Genomic DNA, 21,318 nt, shown 5'->3' on the forward strand with positions numbered 1-21,318 from the left:
TGGTGTGTATGTATATGTGTCATGTGTCTAGTGTGTGTATGTGGCACATGTCTATTTAATACAATCTTTCTGTGCTTATAGAATATCATTGTTCTCGGCAGCACTTGTCTTGTTTACACAAAATAATCTGCCGCCGATAAGGATGTTTTTAAATCAAGCGTAAAAGTCATTGCACCCAACAAATGAGTGTTTTGCTGGTTTGCAAGGTGATTGTTTGGATAGTTATATAGTTCGAAAACAGCTATGCCTGTGACTGCAATGCACTCTCAAACAGTATTCTGTGGCCTTAGGCCACCTGTAAGACTCGGCTTGGAGGAAATGGACCGTCCCCATTTCCATCCTGCAGTCCATTTAAAAAATAAAAGCCATTACCGGCTTTTCCTGAATAATCCCAGGCCAGATAGCTTGACCAGGACTACGCTTACTTTTATTTTGCCCTGTGACTCACAGGCATCCTGCTGTGACCATAAGGCACTCCAGTGGGTCTAATAGGCCTCCGTCTGCATCCTGGGGGGAACACACAGCGACCTCTACATGTGACACCGGTTACTGCCTCACTATATATATATAGATATATATATAGAGAGAGAGAGTAAAGAGTCAAATATCCTCATCTGTGGGGTCCAGCATCTGGGGTCACATCTATCAGTGCACATTACTAACCAGTCTTGTCAGTATCTATCTGATAGCACCATGAGATTTAAGGCAGCTGGTTTGAAGTCTTTTACAGATCGGGTGATGCTCGGGCGTCTTGGGCGTCTCGCACTGACGGTGACCCAATTTGTGCAAAAGTTCAAGCAGTCACCATAAATCTACTGTGCCTCAGATAGAAACAAAATCCGGCCAGGTCTTATCAACAGGCGAGCAGTGTCCTGCCACCTCCGCACTGCACAGTACAGACACCTCAGGCCGGTACCAGCAGAAGTCTGAGCTGTTACTTACAGCACCACTATGTCCTGTCCTGCTCCTCTCTGGATGGCGGGTGTCTGCAGTATACTGAAGGCAGCTGTCACAGGTACAGTGCCACCACCCAGCGTCCTGGGGGTCATATGCTCCTCTGCACCCCCCCCACCACATCCTGCCCCTTGGTGTAAAGAACAGACAGCGGTAATGGAAGGAGATTGTGTCTCCCTGTACTACCACATACAGTAGCTTACCTATAGAAGTGAGCTGTGCACGTTGATTTAGGTAAGGGTAGCATAGCTCCAGCTGGGCCCCTCTGTGCGCGCGTCCCAGGGCGACCGCACCCTCTGCCCCCCTGGTAGCTATGCTACTGACTGTTAGATTTGCAGCAGGTAAAACAGTAATTTTATCAAAACTACAGAAAGAAGCCCAGTAATTGACACATAAGAGAAATGAGGGTCTCTTGCTCCTACATCATTCTGATTGAAGAACAGATGGAAAAACAAAAGTGCAATAGGGTCTTATCCAGTGTATATGGGGGATCAGGGTGCTGGGAATTACTCACCTGATTGAGTAGTGTGAGACACAACAACTCAAACAGCTTGATAATGTCGGCTGCTGCAGACCCGCAGATTTTGTGGTTTGTCCTGATGATTTTGAAAAGCGTTGACACAGTAAACCTGACGGAAAATTCCCGGTATTTCCTGTTTTCATCTACTGGTATCTTCGACAGTGCAGTGAACCCCATCTCTCTCCATTATTTCTTCTACATCTTGCTGCTCTCAGATGGGGGTGCAAAGGGTGTCAGGTTCTAATATGAAAACCTCTGCAGCCGATCGCTTAGCAGGCGGAGGCGCTAAGCTCCTGCATATGCACAGAAAAGTGTACAGGTCCAATAGGACGTCTATGAGCTCGTACTCCACTCTGTATACAGGCTCATAAAATTTTTACTGCACATGACGATAATTTATGTGCTTGTCACTAAAATATTGTGGAGTGTAAGCATTAAGTTTCTAGGAACAGAACATAACACTTTAAAGCTTCTCATATAATGAAAAGTCATTAAAGGAAACCTGTCATCTGAAAAAACACTATTAACCTGCACATATGAGATTAATCTGCAGGTTCAGAAGCCGTTTGTCTGGAAGACTAAGGGTATGTTTCCACGTAACGTATGTTTTCAGGATTTGGCCGCAGCATTCAATCAGCAGTGTCCAGATGTTACAGCATAGTGGAGGGGATTTTATGAAATCCTGTCTCCACTATGCGTGCAGGGACGCGGGTGACACACCTAAAATTACGGACATTCGGCGCTTCTTTCCAGACCGCAGCATGTCTATTTATCTTGCGGAGATGCTCCGTCTCCACAAGATAAATAACCCAGTCTATGGATAGGATGCGGTGGTTCCGCAAGTGTTCATTGAGCACATGCGATATCACCGCGCCTACAACAGGGGACGGCGCTTTGGGCGGAGCGGGGTTTCCGCTGCGTTCAAAGTGCTGCAAGTACACAGTGTGGAGACATACCCTTAAAGTCCGGCTGCATGGAGGAAATGAACTTTATTCCTCCCGGCAGCTTCCGTCTTTCAGTCATAGAGGCGTTGCTTAGCTGTGCATTAGTACAGAACTGGCTGTCAGTCACTGGAGTGGAGTTACAGCTGCCACTCACTATGTATGGAGCGGTGACTGAAGCCGCGCCTCTAAGACTGAAAGCCCCAGGCTGCCGGGAGAACTAAAGTTCATTTACTCCCAGCAGTCCGGCTTTCAGTGTGGCTGCTACACGGCGTCAGAACGCTACTAACCTGCAGATTAACCCCTTATTTGAGTTTTTTTCACACAAAAGGTTCCCTTAAAAAAACATAGCTCCACTCTTTCCTATGTAGGCACACATTTATCACTGACCCTTCATAAATAGATACCCAAGTGAACACATCATGCAAAATGGAGGCTTCCCAAAGTCACAAATTTTAATCTTGATCCTTCAGTTTTTGCACTTACTGTCCCATCTCTGTGCAGTTTTGAGTCCATTGCGAGAAAAGCGCAATACAAATATTTGTTGTTGTCTGCTATTAGCAAGAAAAGATGCACCAAGATACTTTACACGTGTCCTAATCTTTCATTATCTTATATTTACTAATATTTTTATTTCTTTTACCTTTGAAGGTAATATTATCATTAACATTAAAGTGTGGCAAAATGTTGAAGTCGGGCATCCACCTGTGCCTACTGTGGTTTTCTGTGACTATCCTCATTAGCATTAACCATGGCCAAAGATATAAACAAGCAAAATCACCTCTTTTGCAGAACAGACCTTTTATTGCAATTTGGAATGCACCTACACAGCAATGCAAGCAACGATATAAAATTGACTTGGATCTCACCGTCTTTGATATAGTTGTAAACCCCAATGAAACCTTGAGCGGTCAGAATGTAACCATATTTTATCACACTCACCTGGGATATTACCCATATGTTACTGTTGATGGGGAGTCTGTACATGGTGGTGTGCCACAAAATGGAAGCTTCGAGAAGCATTTTATCAAAGCCGTACAAGATATTATTAGCCGAATACCAGCTAATGATTTCCATGGTCTTGGAGTTATTGACTGGGAGAACTGGAGACCACAGTGGGACAGAAACTGGGGAATTAAAAGTATCTACAGAGATAAATCAATGACGTTGGTAGAGGATCGCCATCCAGATTGGCCTATAAACCTAATCACAAAACTGGCTAAAGAAGAATTTGACACTGCTGCAATGAGCTTCATGAGAGATTCTGTTATTCTTGCTCGGGAGATTAGACCACAAGGCCTTTGGGGATACTACCTGTTTCCTGATTGCTACAATTACGATTATAAGGAGAATCCTTATTCTTATACAGGAGAATGTCCAACAATTGAAATAAAGCGCAATGACTACCTGCAATGGTTGTGGGAATATAGCAGTGCACTTTTCCCTTCCATCTATTTAGACTATGTTCTTCAGTCAAGCTCAAACAGTCAAAAATTTGTCCATCATCGTCTTAAAGAAGCAATTCGAGTTGCGTCAATGTCAACAAGACCATATGAACTGCCAATTTATGCATATGCAAGGCCTTTCTATGCATTAACACTTTATACTTTATCTCAGGTAAGTGTATTATTAGTTAGTTTGCACAAGAATTGGAATATGAAAATGAGAATTGTTCGTATATGAATAGTACAAACATTCGCAGAACATGCTGATTATGGCCAGTCATGTATTGTGTCTTGGGATGCCTCTTTCTACAGTGGCACATGTCAGGTGAAATTGACATCAAGCATGTTGGATTCTATAATGCGTAATCTGTTTTTTGTCAAAGTACATCAGTACCCATTAAACAAGTCTTGTGCTCTTCTCTTTGCCTTTTGAGATTTTATGCACAATTGGCTGAACATGCATGTGTACGGTGGGAGGAGGTGATAGGACTAGCTGGTGGATAAATAGGTGTGTATGGCAACCTTATTTATGATTCAGCAAATTTTCCCTATAGATGTTAATAGATGTTAGGCTGGGATCACATATGCGAGAAACTCAGACGAGTCTCGCATCTTAATACCCGGCACTGCCGCTGGCACTCGGATCGGAGCGTGCGGCTGCATAGAAATACATGCAGCCACACGCTCCGCTCCCCAGTCCCTGGGTATTAAGATGCGAGACTCGTCCGAGTTTCTCGCATGTATGATCCTGGTCTTAGTCATAAGGTGTTAAAGTCATTTCCAGGCATAGTTTCAAAAAAGAAAAAAAAGAACTTCTTTACTCACAATTCTCAGGCCCAGCCTTGAGTTTTTGTCTCTGCTTACTGTGTCTGTAATTGTCTGCAGTGCTGCCACCACATAAACAGCAATGTAGCCAATTATTGAGCTCAGCGGCTGCCTTCACAGCTCAGAAGGGAACAGCGACGGACACTCAGCAAAACGCCCGGGGTGGGTGAATATTTTTTTTTTTTTTACACCCAACTATACTAGGGGACAGTGGTATTTTGAAACTGGAAAACACTCTTAAGGCTGCCATACACATTAAAGTAGTTGAACTCTTTTAGAAAAACTTTATTTCAAATTCTGATATAGTTATTAAAAAACAGGCTAAACATTAAATTGGCTCCCAGAGTCCAGCTTCAGCTCTCTGCCGTTGCCCCGGTTGTTACTGTTAAGGCTGGGTTCACATTACGTTAGGCAGTCCATCAATGCTGCAGCACACGTTCGCGATGTGCTGTCATTCACCGACGGAGCCTTGGACGCGGGCTGCAGCGTTTGAGGCTCCGTCACCGCTAGCGCAGATGAATCATCTGTGCTAGCACAGATGATTTATCTGCGCTAGCGGGTATAGCATAACGCGATCGCGTTATGCTATAGCGTTAACGCAACCCATCAACGCTATGCGTTGAACGGGCTGCTTAACGTAATGTGAACCCAGCCTAAGCTGTAGCATTAAAGTTGTGACAACAGCACTGCAGAAAATTACTGAGCATGGAAACTCTACTCATGTAGACTGAACAAGCTGCTTGTCACGGCCACGTGTGTCTGGACGCAGATGTTACCGCAAGGCGAACCCATAACACACGTGACCCTGGATACAGCGCCTCCAGTGGGGCGTATTTAAATAATAAAAACGGGCAGATGGATACACCGCCTCCACCTGGCGAATTTAGGAATTACACGTTATACATACATTCTGGAAACCCCGCCTCCAGTAAGGCAAATTTAAATAATAAGGGGGACCTGGGAAACATTAACAATGGTGGGCCCTGCGATAGGGAATAGGGAAGTGGAGACCTCCTGAGCTCCCCTGAGCCAGTGTCCCTGCACTCCTAACGTTCCCTATACAGGCTCCGCACCTGTCGCCGCACGCGAACCTTTAACCCTTGCTCGCCCTGACCCTAAACCCTCACTAGGGAATTGGGCGGTGCGGAGACTAATCCCACCACTGCACTAATAACACACATGAGGGAAAGACAATACAGGGGGACACCACTTAGCTTTATGCTCTGTGCTTATGCTCCTGCAACAGAGCCCTCCACCTGCGTGCGTCTTCTCCTCCACCCGGATCCATCACCATAACAGGATCCTTCACCATAATGCAGCCTTGGAGCAGAGTCCACCACCAGTTGCTGCTGCTTAGTAACAGAGTCCCAAAGATGAGTTCAGCTTCTGCCACGAAGGCAAGCATGCTTGAGTCCAGCTCAGCAGCCAAGTCCCACATGGTGAGTGCCACTCTCCATAGTCGCCACTCCACCAGTCCATGCAGACACTTCCTGCCGACACCATCACTGCGACCCCACCACGCCATGCCAGCCCTTCGTCCAGACACCATAGCTGACACACGTCCCCCCTGGCTAAGCTGTGCAGGACTCCTCCTCAGCTCCATCCTTCCACCAGGCTCTCACCAACTCAGAAACAGTGAATGAATATCACCAGCCGTGATTGCACACCCTGAGACTCATTTATAGAGCCCCACACCTGAATCATAATTACAGAGAACTTTAAACTGAAAACCTAAGGTGCGATACCACTAATCACCACCGGGGACAGTCAAGTCACCTTGGCAACTTGCCAAAAGGAAAAAAAGTTCACTCTGTGCTTTTAAAACTGTCAGATCACTTCAGATCATGACAGTACCCCCTCCTTAATGAGGGGCCTCTGGACCCTCAAGACCACTCCTCATTAGGGAAACACCTACAGCGGGGACGCCCAGATCCTGAGTTCACCCCACCACTACCTGAATTCAGGTTTATGACAAACACACCGCTGGTATTGGCAATAAAGTTCATTTTGGAGGCACCACTCATCTCCACAGCACCGACATGGGGAATGAGTTTATATATGTGTTTGTTTGTTATGAGCTGATCAGGTTCCACAACACACTTCCACAAGATGTTTTTTGGTGGCACCCATACACGCTCGTTCACACACAGGTCCGGACCTGAACGTTCATTGCACACATTTGTTTGTCATAATTGGTGAACTCATTCTGAACTAGACAGCACAGGCGTCCCCCTGTGTCACCACACTCACACCCCTGCTATTCACCACGGGACACCACCCTCCAACCCTCTTTACCATGAGGTCTACGCCTCCCAGGGTTGGTTAATGGCGAGGGTTGAGATTTGTCCCTACTCCCCCCCAGCACACCTGCTGCTCACACCAGGAGGAGAGGGGACCGGATATGGAGGAATATCAACTCGCTGGTTGCCTCTACACGACCAGGAGGGGGCGGCATTAAAGATTTGGCGTGAGCCCCGCGGACTCTACACCAGTCTGCTCATCACTGGAACGTACCCCTTCACCTCGGGGAATACCAAGCAGCTCCGTGGGGCACCATTCCTCCCACCTGCCTGGGTACGCCCGCGTGCATGAGCAAGTCCCGCTCCCCAGCAGCGACTCTAGGGGCTTTTAGCCAGATCACAGCCGCCATTTTTTTTTTTTCTCAGCAGAGGCCCCAGACCCAGATAACTGCTGCTGCAGCGGCTTAAACACACCATGCCGCTCCCAGTCACCTCAGTGCAGCCCAGCAGCAACTGCTCACAGGTCACCACATGGCCAAAGGCCCCAGACCCTGACAATTACTCACAGGTCTCCACATGGCCAAAGGCCCTAGACCCTGACAATTGCTCACAGGACTCCACATGGCCAAAAGCTTACCAGAAAAAAAACAAAAAACTGTAGGGCTGGTGACAATGTCACGGTCACGTGTGTCTGGACGCAGATGATACCGCAAGGCGGACCCACAACACACGTGACCCTGGATACAGCGCCTCCAGTGGCGAACTTAAACAATAATATGTGCAGATGGATACACCTCCTCCACCCGGCGAATTTAGGTATTACACGTTAACACAAATTCTGGAAACCCCGCCTCCAGTACGGCAAATTTAAATAACAAGGGGGAACCTGGGAAACATTAACAATGGTGGGCCCTGCGATAGGGAACAGGGGAGTGGAGACCTCCTGAGCTCCCCTGAGCCAGTGTCCCTGCACTCCTAACGTTCCCTATACAGGCTCCGCACCTGTCGCCGCACGCGAACCTTAAACCCTTGCTCGCCCTGACCCTAAACCCTCACTAGGGAATTGGTCGATGCGGAAACTAATCCCACCACTGCACTAATAACACACATGAGGGAAAGAGACAATACAGGGGGACACCACTTAGCTTTATGCTCTGTGCTTATGCTCCTGCAACAGAGCCCTCCACCTGCGTGCGTCTTCTCCTCCACCCGGATCCATCACCATAACAGGATCCTTCACCATAATGCAGCCTTGGAGCAGAGTCCACCACCAGTTGCTGCTGCTTAGTAACAGAGTCCCAAAGATGAGTTCAGCTTCTGCCACGAAGGCAAGCATGCTTGAGTCCAGCTCAGCAGCCAAGTCCCACATGGTGAGTGCCACTCTCCATAGTCGCCACTCCACCAGTCCATGCAGACACTTCCTGCCGACTCCATCACTGCGACCCCACCACGCCATGCCAGCCCTTCGTCCAGACACCATAGCTGATACACGTCCCCCCTGGCTAAGCTGCGCAGGACTCCTCCTCAGCTCCATCCTTCCACCAGGCTCTCACCAACTCAGAAACAGTGAATGAATATCACCAGCCGTGATTGCACACCCTGAGACTCATTTATAGAGCCCCACACCTGAATCATAATTACAGAGAACTTTAAACTGAAAACCTAAGGTGCGATACCACTAACCACCACCGGGGACAGTCAAGTCACCTTGGCAACTTGCCAAAAGGAAAAAAAAGTTCACTCTGTGCTTTTAAAACTGTCAGATCACTTCAGATCATGACACTGCTGAGCTCAGTGACTGACTGCAGTACTGTTGACATGATGTCACCACTGCAACCAAACACCGGGGAGACAGCGTAGAGCCTCAGTTTTTTTTTTATAACTATAGCAGCGTATGGAGCAAAGTTTTCTAAAAGAGGACAACACCATTTACTTCTTCAAGACATGCACCTTATACAGGGTGGGCCATTTATATGAATACACCTAAATAAAATGGGAATGGTTGGTGATACCAACATCCTGTTTGTGGCACATTAGTATATGGGAGGAGGAAAACTTTTCAAGATGGGTGGTGACAATGGCGGCCATTTTGAAGTTGGCCATTTTGGATCCAACTTTATTTTTTTCAATGGCAAGAGGGTCATGTAACACATCAAACTTATTGAGAATTTCACAAGAAAAACAATGGTGTGCTTGGTTTTAACATAACTTTATTCTTTCATGAGTTAGTTAGAAGTTTATGACCACTTATAAAATGTGTTCAAAGTGTTGCCCATTGTGTTGGATTGTCAATGCAACCCTCTTCTCCCACTCTTGACACACTGATAGCAACACCACAGAGGAAATGCTAGTATAGACTTCCAGTATCCATTGTTTCAGATGCTGCACATCTCGTATCTTCCTGCATAGACAATTGCCTTCAGATGACCCCAAAGATAAAAATCTAAGTGAGTCAGATCAGGGAGACCTTGGTAGCCATTCAACGGGCCCAATCGACTTTCGAGGAAATTGTTCATGTAGGAATGCTCGGACCTGACACCCATAATTGATGGTATGGTGTGGTATATGGGGTACAAAGATAGTGGCACCATTCTTCATCAATGGAAACCTCAATGCCACTGGATATCTGAAATTGCTACATGATGAGGTGTTGCCCTCTTTATGCACTGAAGATGGCATGTTCCCTGAGTTTTTCTAGTGAGATGGAATATGACCCCCTTAGGCAACCATCTCTTCTGTGGTGTTGCTATCAGTGTGTCAAGAGTGGGAGAAGAGGTTTGCATTGACAATCCAACACAATGGGCAGCACTTTGAGCACATTTTATAAGTGGTCATAAACATGTAAATAACTCATGAAAGAATAAAGATACGTTAAAACCAAGCACACCATTGATTTTCTTGTGAAATTCTCAATAAGTTTGATGTGTCACATGACCCTCTTCCCATTGGAAAAAATAAAGTTAGATCTAAAATGGCCAACTTCAAAATAGCCGTCATGGTCACCACCCATCTTGAAAAGTACCCCCCCCCCATATACTAATGTGCCACAAACAGAAAGTTGATATCACCAACCATTCCCATTTTATTTAGGTGTATCCATATATATGGCCCACGATGTATATACGGCGCAAGTCGGAAGTGGGTGTATGGAATGGACTCATGCGTCGAACCCACCCCATATCTGGCAGGTTGTGGCATCACTGCATATAGCACAAGCGATCAGATAATCGCATCTTCAAGCCCCCTAAGGGAGTTAACAAGAAAAGTAAAGAGTAAAAAATTTTTTTTTTTTATAAAATATGAAAAATAAGTAAATAAAAGTTCAAATCACCCCCTTTCCCCTCGTTGAAAATGAAAATATTAAGAAAATTATAAAGCACACATATTTGGTATCCCCTTGTTCAGAAAAGTCTGGTCTATCAAAATATAAAAACAATTAATCCGATCAGTAAACACCATAAACGGAAACAATTTAAGAACGCCAAATTAAGTTTTTGGTCTCCACAATTACACAAAAATACTGTAACAAGCGATCAAAAAAAAAAAAATCACATCTTTCTTAAAAGTGTACTAATAAAAAACTTTGTCTCACCTTGTGAAAATAAGCATCACACAGCTCCATCGGAAGAAAAATTAAAATGTTACGGGTCTCGGAAAACGGCGACACAACTCCAAATATTTTTTTACAAGCTTCAGATTTTTTTTCACCACTAAAATAATAAAAAAAAACTAGACATGTTTGGTATCTCTATAATCGCGTTGATGAGGAAAATCATATACACAGGAAAAACAATTCCCAAAAAACAATATCACAATCGTGGTTTTTTCACAATTTCACCGCACTTTGATTTTTTTTAACCATTTTCGAGTATACTTTGATCGTGTCACTCAAAAGTACAACTTGTCCCGCTAAAATCAAGCCCTCATATGTCTATGTGGACAGAAAAATAAAAGCGCTATGGCTCTGGGAATAAGTGAAGTTGTTCAAATCTAAGTATATGTTTCAGTGAAATTTACAGTACAAATATATAATGAGATTTACAGTAACTTATACATATGAACATAATAATCGTTGACACCTCCTTGAGGAAAAGAAAAACAATATGTGGGGAAACGTGCACAAATCAAACCTCGGTATAGAATTGATGTTTACAAAAAAAATGACAAAAATATGTATGGGTGTCTGAAATAATACACACAGATTTTCAATGGGTATGTACAGAAAGTAATTCTCAGAAGGATCACTGAAAAGGGGAAAGGTACCCCTAGTATATAGCGGCATAGATGGGAATTTAGAAAAGGGTATGATATAGACTTAAGTGCACTAGATAGTTATGGTGCACTTAGTAGATAAAATTGTCACATTGTTCATGTCACACTCACTTGTCTTCTGTTAGAGGCCAGTTTGCATTTACCCATATTGCTGGGTTTTTTTTCTATCATGTTTCTATCAACTGACATATAAAACCTCTCATTATGGTCTAAGCCTTCAGCCCCCCCTTGTGGATTTGTCTGTTACTACGTCACCGTTATTTACTAAGTTCACCATAGATATTTATTGCATTTAAGTCCTTAACAGACCCTTTTCTAAATCCCCATCTATGCCACTATATACTAAGGGTAAACAAGACACCAATTGTTATACAGATGCTTGCACATTTTCCTACATGTTGTTTTCACTTTCTTACAAGGTGATCTCAACAATTATTATGTATATACAGTATATATACTGTTGGGAAAATAAGTATTTGATACACTTCTGATTTTGCAAGTTTTCCCATCTACAAAGAACAGAGAGGTCTGTAATTTTTATCTTAGGTACACTTCAACTGTGAGAGACAGAATTTAAAACTTTAAAAAAAAAAAAAAAAACAACAGAAAATCACATTGTATGATTTTTACATAATTAAATTGCATTTTATTGCATGAAATACATATTTGATCACCTACCAAACAGCAAGAATTCTTGCTCTACCAGACCTGTTAATTTTTCTTTAAGAAGCCCTCCTACTCTGCCCTCATTACCTGTATTAATTGCACCTGTTTTAACTAGTTACTTGTATAAAAGATACCTGACCACACACTCAATCAATCACACTCCAAGCTCTTCACCATGGCCAAGACCAAAGAGCTGTCTAAGGACACCAGGGACAAAATTGTAGACCTGCACAAGGTTGGGATGGGCTACAGGAAAATAGGCAAGCAGCTTAGTGAGAAGGCAACAATTGTTGACACAATTATTAGAAAATGGAAGAAACACAAGATGATTGTCAATCTTCCTCTGTCTGGGGTTGCTTACAAGGTTTCGCATTGTGGGGTAAGGATGATTCTGAGAAAGGTGGAGTCCAAACATTTTAAAAAATTAGGGGCAGAAACGAATAAAAGTGGCATCAATTGACCCACAGTAGAAATTGGATAATGGCCCAGCAGCAGTCGGCCATGGGCCATGCATGATGTATCAGGGTCTGGGCTAGCATTTATAGCTTTGAATTTAAGTTTGAATTAAGATGAGGTGGGTGATGGACCGCTTGCTTTGCTGTGAGCCCTGGTACCTCAAGCAACAGCTTAACAGTTCAGCCACATTTAGGTGGCACAAACATCAGTTTGGTAGACCACTAATGTTAGAAAAATTTAAGGTTAGTAACACAGGTAGTTGACTGAAAGTAAGTGCATGGCCTGCCAGTCTCGGAGCCATACTGATACAGGAAACACACATGAAGGAGACTCAACTTGGAGTCTCTACATTTCAAAAAATTATTGTCACACACTAGTAAAGTGGCATTAATTTCCCCAGAGTAGAAATAGTATAATTGTGCAGCATTTTGACAACTTCTGTGACTGGACAAGCTATTTGGCTCGCTCTCTTTGGCAGCTGCACAGCAGTATTCTTATTATTTATTGCATGGTGCTTTACATGTGAAAAGGGGTATTCAAAGTAAAAACATGTACAATAATCTTAAACAATACAAGTCATCAACTATTACAGAAGGAGAGAGGACCCTGCCCGTGAGGGCTCACAGTCTACAAGGGATGGGTGAGGATTAGTGATGCGCGAGTACACTCGTTGCTCGGGTTTTCCCTGTTGAAGCAGCTGTATGATTTGTGGCTGCTGGACAGCCTGAATACATGTAAGGAATGCCTCTTTGTTAAGGAATTCCCACATGTATTCAGGCTGTCCAGCAGCCGCAAATCACACAGCTGAGGCGACGAAAACTAAATCTCCGAGCACGCCAAAATACTCGGAGGACACCCGAGCATGCTCGAGAAAACCCGAGCAACGAGTATACTCGCTCATCACTAGTGAGGATACAATAAATGAGGGTAGAGCTGCTTGTGCATTGTTTCGGTGGAACAATTGTTACTGCAGGTTGTAGGCATGTTGGAAGAGGTGGTTCTTCAGGATCCTTTTGAAGATTTCCATAGTAGGCAAGAGTATGATATGTTGGCGTAGAGAGTTCCAGAGTAGAGGGGATGCGTGGGAGAAATCTAGTATGCGATTTTGGGAAGAGGAGATAAGAGAGAAGTAGAGAAGGAGTTCTTGTGAGGATCGGAGGTTGCATGAAAGTAAGTATCGAGAGACTAGGTCACAGATGTATGCAGTAGACAGGTTGTGGATGGCTTTGTATGCAATGGTTAGGATATTGAACTGGAGTCTCTGGGTAATGGGGAGCCAGTGAAAGGATTGACAGTGAGGAAAGGCTGGGGAATAACAAGGGGATAGGAGAAGAATGTAACGGTGTGGGAAATATTTTTGAATTGTAGTTGGGAGGAAGTGGAAAGGGCATGGATATGTGTTTTGTGGAAAGAACAGAGTCCAAGGTTACCCTGAGGCAGCAAGCTTTCGGGATGCCCTTATCTATGCCTTGAAGATGAGGGCCAGAAAGAGCATGTGCTCCAGAAGCAAGTGCTACATCAAGTGACCTATTCTCCTCTTCCTCCACCTTAACATCACACATAGTACAGTCCTCAGAGATGGCATCCCAATTACCCTTGTTCATCCCCACTTCACAACTATCCAGCTGCCCAACTGACTCTGGGGAACCACAGATTGAGAAGTCTGCAGAGCTGTTCAAACATTCTATTCCATAGGCATCAGAAGTCTGCTCCTTAGATTCACAGACTCAAGAGGAGGAAAGCAACTGTACCAATGCCCCAAATTTTTTTCAGTTGGATCTGGGGCCAGACGAAGTAGGGTCTGATCAGAATCCAGACCTCATCACCAGACGTTAACTCCTAGGGGTGGACGTGATCCTGATGAGAGCCAGATACCTGAGGCACACATGTACTGTACTGTGCTGTGCTGTGCTGTCAGGGCAGGAAGAGGAGGAGGGTAAGGGCCCTGTCACACATAGCGACTCACCAGCGATCCCGACAACGATATGAACGTGTCAGGATCGCTGGTGAATCGCTACATGATCGCTGGTGAGCTGTCAAACAGACAGCTTCACCAGCGATCAGCACAGCGATGCCGAGCACGCGGCGTCGCTGTGTTCGTTAGTTACCAGCGCGCTGATGCAGGGAGCTGGTAACTAACGTACACATTGTGTATCTAATGGACGCACGTCCCTTGGATACCCGATGTGTACGTTAGTTACCAGCAGATCGCTGGTCTCCCGCCTGTCACACGCAGCGATTCGTGCTGGCCAGCGGGAGACCAGCGACCAAAGAAAAGTCCAGCGGTTTCCCAGAGCGATCAGCGATACCGGCAGGGGGGCCGGTCGCTGATCGCTGTCACACACAGCGATCTCGCTGGTGAGATCGTTGTTGTGTCACAAAACTTGTGACTCAGCAGCGATCTCGCTAGCGAGATTGCTATGTGTGACGGGGCCTTAACTCTCAGGGTGAGGAGTGAGAGAACAGAGAGGATAACAATGAGGTTTAGATCCCACTTGTTGTGAACCTAGAGGCACGCAGCTGAGTAAGTGGTAGAGGAGGAAGACGAGGAGGTTACGTTGAAGCTTGTCGCGCACAAGGAGTGATGCAACCACAACAAGCACTGCATCTTCAGGTACAACTTTGGCTGTGGTCAGCAGCGGTCTTGGGTCTGCAGTTTGCAGGGGTGGCAAGGAGCTTTTTTGAGACAGAAAAGAAAGACCAACTCACGTTATCTGCCAACTTTGTAAAAAAATAGACTCCGTAGAAGCAAAAATTTGACTACTACATACATGAATCGTCACATGCGCGATCAACATGATTTAGCCTGTGAATGTCACTGTGCTAAATGGCGGCCTAGTGGGCCACGCCAACGACGGGCCAACCCATCAATCGCATCTGCTGCTTCTTCCTCCTCCGTCACCGTCGCAAGTGTACTCACACAGGTCTCCGGTCCAGAACCTCCACTTGTTTAGCCACTACAGTCGGGGTGAGTGAGAGCCGACAGCTGGTACGGAAGCGGACATGCCTACTGGTTTTTAATGATCTCAGACACCGAGCACATCACATATAAATAAAGAGTATTATTATTATCTTTCTGTCATGATCCAGTGTTGGATCTGGCGGTATTAAAAGCACAAAGTGAACTTTTTTTACTTTGGTTAAGTTCAAAGGTGTTTTGACTGTCCCCGGTGGTGGTTAGCGGTATTGCACCTTAGGTTAGGTTGCACTTAATTATGGTTCAGGTGTGACACTCTATAAATGGGTCTCAGGGTGTTCACTCACTGCTGGTGATATTTCTTGCTGAGTTGTTGGAGAGCCTGGTGGAATGATGGAGCTGGATAGGAGTCCTGCGCAGTCAGCCAGAGAGAACGAGTGCCAGCTAATGGTGTCTGCAGGAAGGACTGGCATGGCCTGGTGGAGTCGCAGTTTATGGTGTCGGCAGGAAGTGCGGGCATGGCTTAGAGGAGTGGCGACTAGGAAGAGAGTTGCACTCAGCATGTTCGACTTGGTTGCTGAGAACTGGACTCGAGCATGCTTGGATTCTTGGCAGAGGCTGGACTCATCTTGGGACTCTGTGTACTGGACTGCTGCAAGTGGTGATGGACTCTGCTCCCAGGCTGCACGATGGTGACGGATCCAGTTATGGTGATGGATCCAGGTGGAGGGGAAGATGCACGCAGGTGGTGGGCTCTGTTGCTAGGAGCGCACGCAACAGAGCAAAGCTAAGTGGTGTTCCCCCTGTATTGTCTTTCCTCATGTGTGTTATTAGTGCAGTGGTGGGATTAGTCTCCGCACCGACCCATTCCCTAGTGAGGGTTTAGGGTCAGGGTGAGCAAGGGCGTTAAGGTACGCGTGCGGCGACAGGTGCGGAGCCTGTTTAGGGAATGTAAGGAGTGCAGGGACACTGGCTCAGGGGAGCTTAGGAGGTCTCCACGTCCCCCATTCCCTATCACAGGGCCCACCATTGTTAAAGTTTCCCAGGTTCCCCCCTTATTATTTAAATTCGCCGTACTGGAGGCGGTGTTTCCAGAAATTTATATGTTAACATGTAATTCCTAAATTCGCCAGGTGGAGGCGGCGTATCCACCTGCACGTTTTATTATTTAAATGCGCCCCACTGGAGGAGGTGTATCCAGGGTCACGTGTGTCACATGGGTTCGCCTTGCGGAAACATCTGCGTCCAGACACACGTGATCATGACACTTTCTTAATCCACCATAACATCTCTGCCTGCACCTCATTTACAGTCCAACAATTTGTTGTATTCACTCTACTCCACCCTCTCTCAGCACAGCAGCCAGCCTTTGGTCTCGCAGTCCCTCTTATAACCAGCTGTTTCCCAAACCTAGGCCCCACTGGCGTAGCGTGGGGGGGCGGGGGGGCGGTCCGCCCCAGGCGGCATGTGTGTGGGGGCGGCGCGGCAGCAGCAATTCCACCCTGCAGTGCAGTGCAGCGGTGGGCAGGGAGCGATGCGATCACGGCAGCTCCGCTGCCTGCAAGAGTGAATAGCAGGAGCGGAGCGGCAAGGGTCCGTCCTGCTTCCTGCCCGGAGGCCACGCTTCCTGTTTCACACAGAGGAGCGCCGCTGAATGACGTCATCATTCAGCGGCCGCTGCTGTGTGAGGGAGGAAGCGCGGGCGATGCTGCGGACAGGTGAGAGGAGAGAGGTGGTGTCTTGTGTGTATGTATGTATGTATGTCTGTGTGTGTGTATGTCTGTGTGTATGATGGAGCAGGCAATGATGGGAGTGATGGTCTAGAAGGCAATGATGGGGTGATGGAGCAGACAATGATGGGGTGATGGAGCAGGCAATGATGGGGTGATGGAGCAGGCAATAAAGGGGTGATGGAGCAGGCAGTGATGGAGCAGGCAATGATAGGGTGATGGAGCAGGCAATGATGGGGGTGATGGAGCAGGCAATGATGGGGTGATGGAGCAGGCAATGATGGGGTGATGGAGCAGGCAATGATGGGGTGATGGAGCAGGCAATGAGGGGAGTGATGGAGCAGACAATGATGGGGTGATGGAGCAGGCAATTATGGGGTGATGGAGCAGACAATGATGGGGGTGATGGAGCAGGCAATGAGGGGAGTGATGGGGGTGATGGAGCAGGCAGTGATGGGGTGATGGAGAAGGCAGTGATAGGGTGATGGAGCAGGCAACGATGGGGTGATGAAGCAGGCAATGAGGGGAGTGATGGGGTGATGGAGCAGGCAATGATGGGGGTGATGGAGCAGGCAATGATGGGGTGATGGAGCAGGCAATGAGGGGAGTGATGGGGTGATGGAGCAGGCAGTGATGAGGTGATGGAGAAGGCAGTGATAGGGTGATGGAGAAGGCAGTGATAGGGTGATGGAGCAGGCAATGATGGGAGTGATGGGATGATGGAGCAGGCAATGATGGGAGTGATGGGGAGAAGGCACAGTGATGGGGTGATGGAGAAGGCAGTGATGGGGAGAAGACAATGATGGGGTGATGGTCGAGAGGGCAATGATGGGGTGGTGGGTGAGAATGCAATGATGGTGGTGGTGGAAAGGGCAATAAATGGGGGTGGTGGAGGAGGAGGAAATGATGGAGGTGGTGGAATGGGCAATGATGGGAGTGGTGGGGGAGAAAGCAAAGATAGTGGTGGAGAAGAAAATGATGGAGGTGGGGGAGAGGACAATAATGGGATGCGAGGGGAGGAGGACAATGAGGGGTGTGGGGGATTGGGATGGGAGGAAGGGGGACTTATAATGGCCTTAGGAACAGGGGGAGGTGGAGGAAGACATTATCGTTTATTATGTCTAACACAGTCCCTTAGTATATAGTGTACTCACTAATTCTGTATAACACCATCCTTAGTTACATAGTTTCCTCTTTTATTATGTATAACACCGCCCCTTATTACCTACCATCCTCTCTAGTTATATATGGTGCCGTCCCTTATTATATAGCTTCCTCTGCTGTTATGTATAGTGCTGTCTCTTACATAGTGTATTTTTGTTATTTTTGTTATTCACAGCGCCCTCTTTTATTACATGGTCCCCTCTCTTGTTAGATATAAAATGACTGCTGATCGAGGAGCCGGTGACCAGACGACCAGTCCATCAGCTCCTCCATTAGAAAGGAAGCTTTCCCATGCTCCATCAGCCATCATTGCATTATACAGCTAACAAGACAGGACGGTATGTAATAAAAAACAGGGCTCTATATAATCCAATATGTAAGGGACGGAACTGTACATAACAAGAGAAGGCACTGTGTATGGGACAGCAATATACATAATAAAGGAGACTATGTAATATATACCTGTATGTGTGTGTGTGGCTATATAATATCAATAATCTATCTATCTATCTATCTATCTATCTATCTATATATATATATATATATATATATATACACACACACGTAGCTTTGACGCCATAAAAGGAGGGGGGCCCGGACACATTTCTTGCACAGGGACCCCAAGCTGTCAGTGTCCGCCCCCTGTCCGCCAAAATAATTTGTACTTTCTGTTTTTTTTTCTGTCACATTATTAAAAATTATTATTAAAAAAAGCCATTAGGTCTTCATCCAGCATCATCAAGCTAATACATACATATATATAGAGAACTGCAAGAAGTTGAAAGTCTAGAAATTTAGAAATAATAGCAGAGTTAGTAGCAGACTAAAAATTAGATCTTTGAGTGTAGTGTGGGCTCTTCGGATGCTTCCGAATTATCAACGACCAAAGGGGCGGCAAATTTTTCGACCGCCCCGGGCGCCACAAACAGTTGCTACGCCACTGCTAGGCCCACACTTGTCAGTCACCTATCAGTAAGTTAACAATCTGTATTTATTTCCTGAGATAGTGTGGCTGGTCCACAGAATTAACACAAAGCATTTAGATTCTGAAATGTAGACTCCTGGCTGGACCACAATATTAGCCCAAACTATTTTGATTATGAAATGTGGCCTGGTGCCTGAACCAGAATATTATCCCAAACAATTTTTATTATGAAATGTGGCTTAGTTCCTGCACGACAATATTACCACAAACAATTTTTATTATGAAATGTGGCCTGGTGCCTGCATCAGTGTATTATCCCAAACTATTTGGATTCTGAAATGTGGCCTCGTGCCTGCACCACACTAATAGCACAAACGAGTTAGATGCTGGAAGATCGCTTTGACACAAGATCCTATTTAGCTGAACTAACTGACAATAAACCACCTATCTAGCAATCTGACTACTTGCAGCAGCAGGAGCAGCCTCTCTGCACTGTTACACTAACAAAATGGTGCAAAAACAACATGTCACCTTTGTCTATGGAGAGGGACATGTGATTTTGGCAGGAAATGAGAGAAGCCCTTGTGTCTGGACATTGTGGATGGTTTCTGCAGCCTGATTGGCTGATGGAATATCCACACAATAAGTTAATAAAAAAAGACCCCTCGCTTCCCCACTCATCAAACAGCGGAACTATCCCTGCCAAAGTCTTAACAAAAGCATTAGTGGAAACATGACCATTTACCAAACTGCGCCAGAATTGTGCCGACTTTGAGGGAAAATGGTCGGGAATTCGACCAAAAAGAACGAAAAAGCGCACTATCATGCAAATGTGTTGTTTTATGATCTACATTCATGTACAGTAATATATGCATTGAGTATACACATATCTAATATTTAACCAGCAATTTACATTATAATAGATACAGAATTGTTTTTTGACATGTCATATTTTGTTTATTATTATAGATTGACTTAGTACATACAATTGGAGAAAGTGCAGCAATGGGTGCAGCAGGCGTTGTACTGTGGGGAGGCAGTGAATACTCCAGCACAGTGGTAAGATGATTGCACATAAAAAATGTAAACCTTCATCAAAGAGAATTTATTTATTCAATTTGTACCATCTTTTTTTTTTTAAAGGATAGCTGCAATTTATTGAAGAACTTTATTGCTGGACCTTTCGGACACTACATAGTCAATGTGACTAAGGCTGCTAAACTTTGCAGTAAGGTCTTATGCAACAAACATGGGAGATGTGTAAGAAAGAATCAAAACTCAGCAGCTTATCTGCACTTGAATCCAAAGAGTTTTAAGATCAAATCCCATTTGTCGGGTAAGGGACATTATGTGACTGGGCACCATGGAAAGCAAGATGTCAAATACATGAAGCAGAAGTTTGTGTGCCAGTGCTTTGAAGGTTGGACTGGGATGTTCTGTGAATTCCCACAAATTGAGGATATAAATTTGAAATCAAAAATCTCACATAATGGATCTGGCTTACCATTCCATTCTTTTAGCATTTTTTTCTGTGTGCTGTTCCAAACTATCATTTTACTAAGAGTTTGCAATTAATTTAGTGCATGATCTGTCTAATTTACAAATATTTCACAAAAATGATGTTTCTGCTATTTCCCAACAGGACTCTGCTGTTGGCCTTTAATTTGATAAGCGGGGCAAGTAAATAGTACTTAAAGAGGATCATTACCCAAATATTACAAATTTACATAAATGAGAGGTAAAAATGACAGCTAAAATTCTCCAAGGAAATTATGTCTGATTAAAGAAGCACACCCATCAAAATATTTATCCTCTTAATATACTGCAATCATACTATATACCACTGTGTACTTACAATTGCTAATATTGCCTTTCTAACCAGTTAATTCTTCTCTTTAAACTGCTCTATGTAGAAACAGGAAATCTATTTTCCCTGCATTCATCATTCAACTCCTGACCCTGCCGCTACCTACTCCCCCCTGCCAGGGACTTTTGCAGTGACTTATGACTCATGCAGAGAAAATTGACCTCATCCAGAGGTGTGGTATCCCACCCTCAGGTAAGGAGGGATCACCACCCAGGACTCCTAACACTGCACTCATCACACCCTCTAGCTAGTCAGGGCACCTGGGCGTACCCTTCTGGAGGATGGCCTCATCCCAGACTGGCTAGGAAAGGGTGTGGGGGGTTAGTGTGGAAGGTAGGTAGAGTGGGAGGAGCTTAGGTAGTGGAGTGATAGTTGGGCATCCATTCAAATTGAGAA

At 45.3% G+C, this 21,318-nt stretch overlaps 1 protein-coding gene across 1 annotated transcript; it reads left to right on the top strand.

The window, feature by feature from the left end:
• Positions 1 to 3,099: 3,099 nt before the first annotated feature.
• HYAL4 (hyaluronidase 4) lies at positions 3,100 to 20,630 on the top strand. The gene is made up of 3 exons (XM_073573413.1): positions 3,100 to 4,032; positions 20,025 to 20,114; positions 20,199 to 20,630. Exons 1-3 carry the CDS (start codon positions 3,100 to 3,102, stop codon positions 20,628 to 20,630), a joined length of 1,455 nt encoding a protein of 484 aa, XP_073429514.1.
• The last annotated feature ends 688 nt before the right edge of the window (positions 20,631 to 21,318 follow it).

The sequence above is a fragment of the Dendrobates tinctorius genome, unplaced genomic scaffold (genome assembly GCF_039654945.1).
Source record: "Dendrobates tinctorius isolate UK_male_01 unplaced genomic scaffold, ASM3965494v1 ptg000035l, whole genome shotgun sequence".
Lineage (NCBI taxonomy): Eukaryota > Metazoa > Chordata > Amphibia > Anura > Dendrobatidae > Dendrobates > Dendrobates tinctorius.

Bases quoted from the DNA above. Each gene is read 5' to 3' on its own strand.
- HYAL4 (XM_073573413.1), top strand. From the start codon at position 3,100: ATGTTGAAGTCGGGCATCCACCTGTGCCTACTGTGGTTTTCTGTGACT. The intron at 4,033-20,024 runs GTAAGTGTATTA...TTATTATTATAG, and splicing joins CACTTTATACTTTATCTCAG to ATTGACTTAGTACATACAAT. The intron at 20,115-20,198 runs GTAAGATGATTG...TTTTTTTTAAAG, and splicing joins GTGAATACTCCAGCACAGTG to GATAGCTGCAATTTATTGAA.